The sequence below is a fragment of the Artemia sp. Qi Xiang Cuo genome, chromosome 11 (genome assembly GCF_049724085.1).
Source record: "Artemia sp. Qi Xiang Cuo chromosome 11, ASM4972408v1, whole genome shotgun sequence".
NCBI classification, from domain to species: domain Eukaryota; kingdom Metazoa; phylum Arthropoda; class Branchiopoda; order Anostraca; family Artemiidae; genus Artemia; species Artemia sp. Qi Xiang Cuo.
The window spans coordinates 38417738-38429999 of NC_142804.1; the positions used below are offsets into that span (position 1 = coordinate 38417738).

Here is a 12262-nt window from a genome sequence, read left to right on the forward strand (position 1 = left end):
CAGGTTTTTTTTTTGCAATAATGCTTTGGAGCAGCACTACTTCCTTCGTACATCGTTTTCTTATGGTCAACGGTCTCTACTCGTAAACGATAAATGAAAATGACCTTAATTTGGAAGTAAACTTCTTCAGAATCTCGTAACTTATGTCAGACTCATGTAGAAAGGGCAATTATCTTTTCGAGAATCTGAGACCAAAACTCTGTATCTTATGTAGATTTATAGAAAATAATTTCGTAAAACTAAATCTCAAACTCTCAAACTCGATTTTATTCTTTTTCGTGATATAAAGTTTGACCCCAGAACTAGATTGAAGCGAGTCAATTACAATCTGAATCATGGGTTGAGGGATGGGAGGTGGGTTTTCCATAATCATGTTATCAGCAGGTTTACTTGAAAGGGTTGTCGGATATGAAACAGTCTTAATGAGAAGTAATAAATAGCCTAGAGTTCTTATTTTGACTTGGGTGTCCAGTCACAATGTAACCTCTGTGGAAGATAAGGTCACAAAGTTTTGTCTGGATGACGTTACCAGAAGGGGTTGTGGGGTCTCAACCAAACTTGGTAGGAAGTAAGAGCCAGTGTCCTAGTTACGCTTTTTAGGGGGTCATGACTTGAACCAACCTGTGTGGGAGAGGTAAATGTCATCTCTGGACTTGTATCATGATTTCATAATATAAACCACGCAGGGTGCTCTGTAGGGAAAATTCCCCAGATTGTCGTTATCAAGTCATCTATCAGAGGAGTTTATCGGTTCACAGCCATAATCGGCGTCCTAATTGTGCCTTTTGGGGTTTCATTTCTTGCGCGACCTGGAGGGGCCCCCTAATTTCTGGTCCACCCATCTGCTTTAGCGAGCTATTTTAGAGTGATGGAGAATGAGACCTAGCATCCATTTGTGTCATTTTGAGCCTGGATGTGATCCTTCCTGTGTGGGGATTGGAAAAAGGCTAAATTCTTGTAATCAGGATATATACCAGAAAGGAGTCTTGTATTTGGTCATTACTTGGTGATGAATGCAAACTGATTTTCTCAATAAGTTTTTTCGGGATCCGGACCCGACCTTGCATCAATGCTGAGAGATGGTCCCTATATTCTTGCCACAAGGCCTGTTTAGATCCCAAACAAACTTTTGAGAGGTAACTTTTATTGTCTTTCGGTAGTACAACGACAGTTTGACCTCCATGGGAGAGAAGGAAGGGAGGGGGTCCCTAAATTTGATTTATCAGCACATCTATCAGAAGGGAACGATGGATCTCAACCAAACTTGATGGGTACTATGACTTAGACTTATAGCTATGACTTCCTAGGGTTTCAAAATCTGGAGAGGATAGTTGGGGATTGGGATCTTCAAAATTTATTTTTATCAGTTTAACGACTAGATGGACTTATAAAAAAAAACCTACTAAAATAATAATAAAAAAAACCCTACCCAGCATCTAGAGTTATGCTTTCGAACGTTCTTGCTTGATCTGACTTTTGCGAGGGAAGCTATACATATTTGTCATCCACACCCATAAGAGGGACTTCTAGAATTTCGTTAGAAGTGATATGTATTAGCCTACAGGTTTTGATTTGTAACTGTAGGGAGTTCGAGTCCATTAGCATATAGGGTATTTGCTACTGGTTAATGTGAGTCTTCACATTCGTAAACCAACTGTTTTATTGATGGGTAACCGAAGGAAATGTTCCAGGGCAAGGAAATTTTTATTTATGATTGACTGAATTACGAACGGCCCATAACTAAAGGAAATCATTCAGTGGTCAAGTTTTTATTATATTTTTGCGATTTTTTTTTGGCTCATGTGCAGGCTCTTTATTTTTTACTTTTTCCTTTCAGGTTTAAGGACAATAATTTCGCTGCAAAAGCTTTATTTGGGAAGGTGATCGTAGAACGAGCTAGTGCAAGAGGGGCGCCAGATATTGAACAAATTTTTACACTTAATCTACAGAAGGTAATCTTTCCTTTTACCAAATTAGGGTTTTACCAACGACTAAAAAGACTAATTCTTCAAAAACAAATTAATTAGATTAGGGTTCTTTATAAAATACATTTCCTCTAAATTATAGTTAATTTTTGTTTACAACGTAACCTTTTGTTAAGAGTCATGTATATCTTATATTTTATTTTTTTTGTCTTTTTTCCTTAGCAAAAAGAACGGAAGGTTGCAGAAGGTTGAGGGAGGGTTCTTTCACTCTGTAAGCTAAAATGCCCTTTTTAATTGTTGGAACTGATAAAAGAACCACATGGTTTAAGACCAAAAAAGATAGTAAAAAAGAAGAAAAAAAAACACACCTTTAGGGATAGTATGATCCGTACAGTCTTGGGACAAGGGCCCTGAATTGTGCAAATAATAGCAATTCCTCTTCATTTTCATAAATATAGAAACGTTCTACCTCATTTGACAGATTCTTCATCAGAGGCCATTTAGGGAGCTGTTTTGGTACTTGTATAATGAACTTCCTACCGTTCAAGATGTTCGTTCATTCATTGACGCATTATAGAACCGTTTTTTTTGTTAGTTTCTTTCAGCTTATCGTGAGGCAAGACAATGAGAAGTGACAGAATAGATGGAAAATATATAATTTGGGCTATATATTTGCACATTGGGGGGGGGGGATAAGGTATTGGACAGTATGAAGTTAGAAAACAGTTTTTAATACATATGCAGAATAATTGTACCTAACACATTATACATGCAGACTAGCTATACTTTACCTCCACCCCCCTAATGTTCAATTATATAGCCCAAATGTGTTTTTAAATTATTATATTTTATCTTACTTTGATATACTTCATTAGGACTGATCATCAGAGAAACATATTAGAAGAACATTAGGTAGGGGGTATATCATACCAGTACCGTTGTTTTAAATAATCAGACGACTATTATAAATCAAAACATGGTTAGTACATATTTCGCAAATGATGTTTTGATTTCCAGCAAAGATGATATTTAAGGTTTTTGAAGATACCAAGTCCTTAGCTGTAATTTTAGACTCGCAACACACGGTTACGAACTCCTTGTATCGTCAGAAAGAACTGGAAACCCTTAGCAGCAAACGGTCTAATAAATTTTTCTCTGTTTCCGCATTGTGCTGTAAAATACCTTCCAATTTTGTATGAAACTTGGGGGCCTACATTGTCCATCCAAAATGTGATGTGTTACCCTAGATTTCGGTAGTTTCATGATTAAATCATATTTCTCAGTTCAAGATTTATGTTCCTTGAATGTCTTTTTTTTCATTTTTACTTTTGCGAATGAAGCCTTTATCCTCCAAGGTTGATTAGCATTATTCTATGAATTTTTCACTCTAGAAATATTTTCCGTTAACAAAATACGTTTTTTGGCAATGTTTTATAGCTTTTGTAGTAAGAGAGAAAACCTGTCTCATAATTATGTTCACTGTGTAAAACTCGTGCCAAATTTTGCGATGCGTAAGTTGTTTTTTTTCTTTTTTTTAATGGACTTCCCGTATTCGGCTCGGTGCCTTTTCTATCCAGTTTGACGCATATTGTAAAAATGGTTCAAGTTATATTTTTAGTATTCATTCTAAAAACGGAGTTAAAAACTAGAGGGTCTGCAGTCACTTGACAAATGGACAACTATAATTCCACCGACTTTAGGTGTTATAATTCCAATTTTCACTGGTTAAAATGTTCGACTAATACTCCAACTCTTGGAACAATTTTAGTCTAACTCTATTAGAAGAAGAAGAAGAGGGTACAAAGATATTCAGTTTCAAGCCTGAAGAAGAAATAAACTTCTGTAATTCAAAGAGATTAAATTGAGATTAAAACTCGATAAATTGTTTGTGGTCGACTTGCTCCAATACAGCAGCAACATTTTAAGAAATTTAAAATAAATTTTTGGTGAACTATTATCTCAATTAATTAGTAGTTGTACCGAACCAATCCTGCTCAAATCATCCTGAGGTGCATACTGTGGTGTTTCCTTTCATCATGAGATTTTCCCCATAGTACAGTGCAGACGCTTTGTTATCATTGTATTATCCTTTCTCGTTTTAGTTTTGTTTTAGTTTAAAGCTTTTTCCAATAGGCAATGATTAGAAGTCTTTCAAAAAAAGGTCCCCCAGATCCCACCCCAAATACCAGTGAAACTGGTACGTATCCTGGCTGGTGAAACTCACTATCTCACAGTTCACATGATAGTTCCGGTTCTAAGAATAATACAATGATCAGTGTAGGGGCCAATGTCACTGTAAATGATGATAATGGGTTTCAAGAGGTCCTTTCTAGAAGCTCCAAAAAAAGAAAAAAAATATCCCCACTCAAAAGCAGTTCCCCTCTCCCTACCCATGACCCTCTCTCCCAAAACTTAGAAATTTAATTTAAAATTTCTCCTATTACCTCTTTTGAAACTAAAATTATTAATTCAAGAATAGTTGCATTGTTCAGATTGCGAAAATAAATGTTCTCTCTGAATAGCCACTATGATGTATCCCTTCTAATAATTGACTAAGATCAGTAATTAGAAGACACAACAATCAACTAAAACTCCCTTCTGAATACCCAATTTAATGCATCTAAATTGAACCCAAAACAATCCCCAACAAACATAATAGTTTATAATGTTCCCCCAGAAAAACCTATTCAGGAGTTAAAAGAAGGGCTCTCAGATAGGGCTGGAAACACAATCCCAGTTGAAGATGTTACCCAACTTGGTAAACCTAACTCTAATGGCCTAAAAACAAGTAAATGCTTCTTATTTACACTGAAGGAAAAAAATTACATCCCAGAAAAGTTTTCCTATTTGGGCTAATGAAACCACACAAGGAATACAAACCAAAGCCTATCCAGTGTCAGAAGTGTCTCAAACTGGGACACACAACAAACAAATGCAATGAAATTCTTCTAGAGTGGAGTAATTGTAGAGCATTCCATCCTAAAGAGTTGAAAAATTGCAACAACACTCAGCCTACATGTATCAATTGCAAAGGCCCACGTGAATCTACCCACAAATTACTTTGCCTTGCATATAAGAAAAGAGCACTAACACTCCAAATAGCAACAGAGAAGGCCATCCCATACCCCTTTGCAACAATGAAAGCAAATGCTGCCCAACAATACCAAATAAAGCCAGTAATGTAACCAACCAACCCACCCCTGGCGAACGCCCCCCCTCCCGCAAGGACCCCAGATGAAACAATCACCTCCAAGTTACCGTCCTCAAACCCCTATCAGAAAGAATCACCAAGTTAACAAGCCTCCTCGTCTAGAGAGATGAGGTCAGCCTGCCCCCCCCCTCCCAAGAAGAAACAAACCAGAAACACTACCAGGAATTAATCCCTTAATTGACAAACAGGATGCACAACCAAACATGCAATCCCCAAGTATATGCTTATTCATTCTAAACTGTAATGCAGTTCAGGCCATGAACATACATCAACTACAGAAAACAAAAATTATTGCAGAATTAGCAAAAACCTACATCCCTGATGATAATGCTCATTCAAGCAAAAAAAAGATCTTGCTTTACTTTTAACAAAGCTGAACATTGATACACAGTCATATGAAAAATAAATCAACAACACAACACATATCAATACTCCAGTGGAATGTAAGATCACTCACAGAAAATAAGCTAACAGAACTTATATCTTTTATGAATAATAATTCCATTAATATTGGTTACCTCCAGGAAACTCATTTAACCCAAAATCAACAAATTAAGTCTCTGGGATATACTATCCTGAGAAAGGATAGATCATCAGAGAGAAAAGGAGGTGGAGTAGCTTTATTAATTAATAATAAAATACAATTCTGTGGCATCAATTTTCCAGATTTTGTAAATGATGTTGATGCAATTGGTATTAGTGTTTGGCTGAATAATATAAAAACCTACATAATAAGCGTTTATAACCCTAATGGCCAAACTACAGATGCCATGGATTTCTTTAATTATATAAATAATTCTAATAAGTTAAAAAATATCATTATTTGTGGAGATTTCAATGCCCGCAGCCTTTTGTGGGGGAATAAACCAGCAAATAAAGCTGGTAAATTCATTGACCATATGACTTTAAACAAAAATGAATTAACTGTTGCTACACCTCCAAATCTGAATACATATTTCAAACCCAAAAGTGGCAGATTCTCCACAATTAACCATCAAATTGTGTCTTTAAATATTTTGACTAAAATTAATAGAAATGAAATTGATAGTCTGAGTACTGACCACATTGCTATAGTTGGCTCCCTAAATGAACCTGCTGAAACTCTATTACACATCTCCAAATATGTCAACACTAAAATAAATTAGTCTATATTCCAAAATTAGCTAAATGATGAAATTACAAGTTTCACTCAAAATTCATGGATTTCAAAGACAACACACATGCTGAAGTATTGACATCTTTACTAATAAATACAGCTAATCATGCTATCCCCAGGACAACACCCAAGAAAACCTCCCAAACACATTCTTAAAGCATGGTGGACAAATGAGTGCCAAAATAAATGAAGAATAAAAAAGGCAGATAGGACAGAATTCATAAAAAAAAAACATCACCTACTACATATTTAAAAAAATTACAAGCAGAATCTAATCTAAAAAGGACTATAATAGATGCTAAATAAAAATACTGGAATAATTTTGCAAATAATCTCTCCAGAGAAACGCATGAGCCAACTATACATAAAGTCATAAGCCACATCTGTTGGAAAAAGATTTTCCCCAACCCACTCCTGCATGAGCTTATACATAATAATACCCATTATGACAATGATAATGAAAAAGCTAAACTATTTGCAACTCTTTTTGTTAATAAGCTAACATCAAATAATCGAAGCAAAATGTCCCCAATTCCAATGAACCCAAGTTACCAACCACACCCAGGATCCCAGTATATATCTATTCCATTTTCAATCCAGGAAATGAATAATGCAATACATCATATTAGGACCAAAACTAGCGGCAGCTATGACAATATACACCCTACATGGATAATGAATCTCACCCCTTCATACAAACAAGAACTGCTAAATTATTATAATCACGCTTGGGCATCTTCTATGTTCCCCAATATATGGAAATGCTCGTTCCTCCTACCAATCCTAAAAAAAAATAAACCCAAAGATAACCCTCAGTCCTATAGGTCCATAATGATTACTCCTGTGATGGGGAAAATAATGGAGAAAATGATCTATTACAGACTCCTCTGGTTTGCTGAAAAAATAATATGATCCCTCACACTCAAACTGGATTCAGGAAACACCACTCCTCAACAGATGCTTTCATTTTGCAAACAAATGCAATACCCCCCAAGCTTGTATCTTTTATAAAATCCTTCATAGAAGTGCGAAGTTTCATTGTTTGTGTTGGTTCAGCCTCTTCACCCCAAAAGACAATAACCAAAGGCCTACCTCAGGGAGCAGTCCTCAGTTGCCTCCTCTTTGCCCTATATCTCTGGGACATGAACCTACCCCAAACGAATCTATAATATGCTGACGATCTGGTGCTATGGTCATCTGGCAAAACCTTTGAGATAGCACAGTCAAATCTGCAAAAGTCACTTTTCCAATTTGAAAAATTCTCTCAACATTCAGATTTACCCATTGTACCTACCAAGTAAAAAATAATCCAATTTCACCGAAAGCGAAACCACGTTAATGTAAGACTAACTCTAAATAAAACAACTATTCCAGAAGATAATCATATTAATTACCTAGGTCTCATGCTTGACCAAAAACTTAATTTCCACCTCCACATTTCAAACTCAATAAAAAATGCTATAGAAAAACAACTCTACTAAAAAGACTTCTTTCCACACCCTGGGGTTGTAAGGAGAAACCCTTACTCCAGTTATATAAATCACATATAAGACCCCATATTGACTATGGGCTCATCGTATATGGTGCCTGTGCAAAGACCCAGATGCAAAAAATTGAAACAACACAAAATGATATAAAACGTCTCATATTTGGTCTTAGGAAACCCACAAGCACCAATTTTCTGCTTATGGAGAGTGGATTAACAACAATAAGGGAGAGACGTAGCTTTCTCTTGACAAAACATCTTACAAAAATTGAATCAAATAGCTCACTCACCCTACATAATTGGTTAAGAAATCCAGCCATGTATAGAGGCATTGCAGATGAGTATGCCAACATTCAGAAGAAGTTCCCCGTACCAGCAAAGTCTATTGCACCCACTTTCCCCTAATCCCCTCCATGGAATTGGTCAAGTCCCATAATAAATACTGATTTTTCAAAGTGGAATAAAGATTTAACTCCCATTGCCTTTCTCCAGAAAAAACTTGCTGAAGTTAATACAATTACCTATAAAAATCACTTCCAAATATTTGTTGATGGGTCAAAAATGAATGAGAAGGTAGCAAGTTGTGCTTTCCTTCCTCACCTGAAAATTGCAATGGGCGAGAGATTGTATAATAATTTATCTATAATGTCTGCAGAGTTAAATGCCATAATCATGGCATTAGAACACCTTAAGGAAAACCAACCTTTGATTGCAAATTCAAATAATATTATTGTATATTCCGACTCTTTATCAAGCCTTGAGTTTCTGGCCTCAGCTCCTCAGCATAAGTTGGAAATTGACACTTATCATTGTCCCAGTATTATAGATAATCTTGCTTCAAGTGGCATAAAAACTTATTTCCTGAATATACCTTGACACTCTGGTATAAGTGGTAATCATCAGGTTGATGAAATAGCAAAAAAATGCTATAAATATTGACCAGGCAAGTGGGAGACCAATCCCGATTAGAGATATTTACTGATGGAGGCTATCAGATATTAATTTTAATGAGATTAATCCTATCCTTTCCCCCTTTCCCAATAAGTATCTTTCTAAAATTTATCATAGAATTCGTTCTGGAACAAATGGACTAAATTTTCTTGCGTTCTCGTATAACTTTTCTAATTCAAGTGGTTCAATTCCCCTGTCCCCTCTTTGCAGGCATTGTAACATGAATAATGAAACAATTGACCATTGCCTATTTGAATGTAATATGCTGACGTCTGCTCAACATACCTTGCTTTGTAAACTGTTAAAATGCTTCAAACACCACAAAATCTCACTATCAGCCAAGAGCCTAGCCAACTATACCGGCACACAGAGCATAAAAATCGACAAATATCATCTCATAATTGAACTCCTAGAGTAGAAACATCTACTGAAAGATATCTGAAAATCTCTAATAATCATGAGGCAATCAAGCCAGTAGCTCTGTAGCCCATAGAGTGAAGCAAAAGGAAAAGGGCTAAATAGTATTACTGAAAAGCCTGCCTGCTGGTAAATAGAAGAAGAAGAAGCCTGATTTCTTGAGTTGCTTTGATGCCGATTTTTTTCTCCATAAAAGTCACACTGGAGAAAATTGCCAAAGAATTAATTGTGTCTGGAAAGTGTTTGACCGTAGTAATTGTGTTTAAGGGGATTCGATACCTTGAAGGATCACCCTGTCTCGTCCATTGTAAATGTTTTTAGGTTTTGTGATCAAACTATTTAGAATTGATTGGGCAGTCTGGCCTCAACTTGTAGAGCCTGGATAAGAAATCCAAATAAACGACATAAAACTAACACACTGACACTTACTTTCCTGGAAATCTTAGAAAAATCATTTAGCTTCTCCCCTTTTGGGTCGGAGATAGGAGAGATATTCAGTTTTGATGAAACTTATATAATCAGAAACTGTTAACTTTTGATTTTAGATTAAACGGAGCAGAATTTTCTTTTTTAAATTCAGGAAAGGGCAGTCCCTAAAAATGTTTTAGCATATCTGCCTGGAAAATGTCAAAATAGGTTCAAAAGAAATGTCATATGATCAATTTGGCAGTTTGGGAGTCTGAATCGGTGTTACTCGTTTTGATTGGAAACCTTGCCAGCACTGTTTCAGTGTCTTTCAATCAAATTTACAGTCATTACCACAAGTTTTCAATAGCTTTCAATGAGAGCTAGTCCCCTGGGAACATTTGCTAATAGGCCCTTTGTCTTTGATACGCTTAGGCGACGTTGAGGCTCGCAAAATGATTTTTCAGGCATCGATACGTTTTGGTATGCTCCTGGGAGTACCAATGGAGTAAAAATTCCAAAAGTTCCAATGGAGTATTTTTATTTTATAATGGTCATGTACCTCTGTACCTCTTTATGCAGGACAATCAAATGTACCTCTTTCATAACAGATAATTCTGCGACTCGAACTGAAATACCTTTTAACTTCAGACAATTCAAAAAATTACAGAATAGCGAAAGAAAAACTAAATTTAAACTTACATTCCAGCTGTCAAATAAGATTGTCCAATTCAACTGAATAAAATGAACAGGTTCAAATACAAATTTTGTCACAAGAGAATCTTATCGAATAGTTTGTGATAACAAACTGTAAGTAAGGAGTGACTTGGGTCAATATTCACCAAAACTAAAACGGAATTTTGATGACAGTTGACCTATCAACAGAATTGGGTTTTTATGCTGATTCTAATTATATAAAATTTATTCAGTTTATTGTTACCCACAAAAAGCCATGAATCTGAGAAAATGTACCTGATTTTCGAAACAAGAGGGAAACAGTCGAAACACCTCCTCCCCCAAAAAAGCAATCTGTCTTAGTGAAAATCTCTTTATTAGATCCATCATATCAGAGAACCCTACCATAGAGGTTTCAAGCTCCAATCTACAAAAAGTGGAATTTCGAATCTTTTTTTCCAAAAGAAACATCGTTGATACATATTTATTTGTTTTTGTTTTTTTTTCCCAGAGGTGATCTTATCCAATCGAAAGTCCTGGATAATTGGGAAAGAACTCATTTGAACGTAAACTAAAGTTCCTCTTTAAGTGGCCATAAGGATTGTGCCACGGTAAAGTGTCGTTTTTTTGCCATTTTATGACACCAAACTACGACTTGATCCAAAAGAGGACCAATTTGCTATCATTTTAAAATTCTGACAATCTAATTGATTTTAAAATATCAATAAGCTATATTTTAGCTTTCCCACTTGCAGAGGAAGTAATGCCACACGGTGGCAGTACTGGATTAAACTAAGTTGATTCAATTAATGTTTAATGGAATTACGTTAGTAGTTATCTAAGTACCATTTCTACAAGACATATAGGAAAACATTTCTACAAGACATATACTCCTTTTCAAAGAGAGTGAGTATCCTCTCACATGACCTTACATTTCTATAGAAGCTATACGAATTACCATGTTATTCTATGTTCCTTCCATTGTTATTCTATGGGACCTCTACACGTGATTAAACACGTTATAAAACTATGTGCTATTCGCTTATGTCCTGTTGGTACCATTACAAAGGAGTGGGGATTCCCCGCCTGTTCCTAAACATTGCAAAAAAGATAGCAGTATGAACGGGGGATTCCCCGCGGAGAATTTTTTCAACTCCAAGTTTTGTTTCAACCAGAGTGGGTTTTTTTTAGAGCTGACACCTGTTTTTTAGGCAGCCAATCAGAGAACTGCTTAACAATTCGTCATTGAAACCCCGTATAAAGTGTTCATGCTTTGGAATTCAATTTTCATTATGTATTAGCATATCGAGCATAGTACACAGGATTTTATTAACTCTGAAACAATGGATATTTCTATTTTCAATGTGAGTACACTTTCATTCTTTATTTCCAAAAAAAAAAATAGTTTTACTAGTAAATTCAAATTTCAGGGGGACTTAGCCCCCTCCCCCACCAACAACACCAACCCTAAAATATGATGCGTATACTATAAAATATGATGCGTATAGAAAAGGCAAAGCACGCTTTTTTCTATTATGTAAAACAAAAAACTCCCTTTTCCATTGCTCTGTTAGGAGCATAATTCTGTAGTTTTAGTTCTTTTTCGTTCAAAAGAATCCTTTTCCAATCGCGCGTTTAAAATGTACTGTCTTCTTCCGCTCTAAATTAAACCATCTGTGTTTAACATGTTACCAAAGAGGGGATGATTTCAAGACAACATTTGGCATGCGTCTTATCGGGATTAAACAAAAAAGATGGATATGTGCGATTCAAGACTCATTGACAAAAGAGTTTGTTTTTTGGACAAATTAGACAGATATTTTTCAATTGTATTTGATGAAAGCAAATGGATTTCACAGATGATTAAGAGGCTTTTATAAAAATATATGACAGGGAAGAGGGCAATGAATCAATTCTAACACGGTTTTTCTTTACTTGGTATCCGTTAAAAACGAAATTTTTGTGTTAAATAAGTAATTCTTGTATCTTTTAAAAGAGCTTTACGGGGTTTGAGAGAGACTCTGTTCCCTGATTCC

General features: G+C 35.7%; 1 protein-coding gene across 1 annotated transcript in view; it reads left to right on the top strand.

Moving 5' to 3' along the window:
• Window positions 1–12262, top strand: part of LOC148946954 (uncharacterized) — a 138741-nt gene that overhangs the window by 81066 nt on the left and 45413 nt on the right. The window contains exon 3 of the mRNA XM_089096467.1: window positions 1838–1952. Within this exon, the coding sequence (XP_088952593.1) occupies window positions 1838–1952 (115 nt within the window). The remainder of the gene's footprint in view (window positions 1–1837; window positions 1953–12262) is intronic.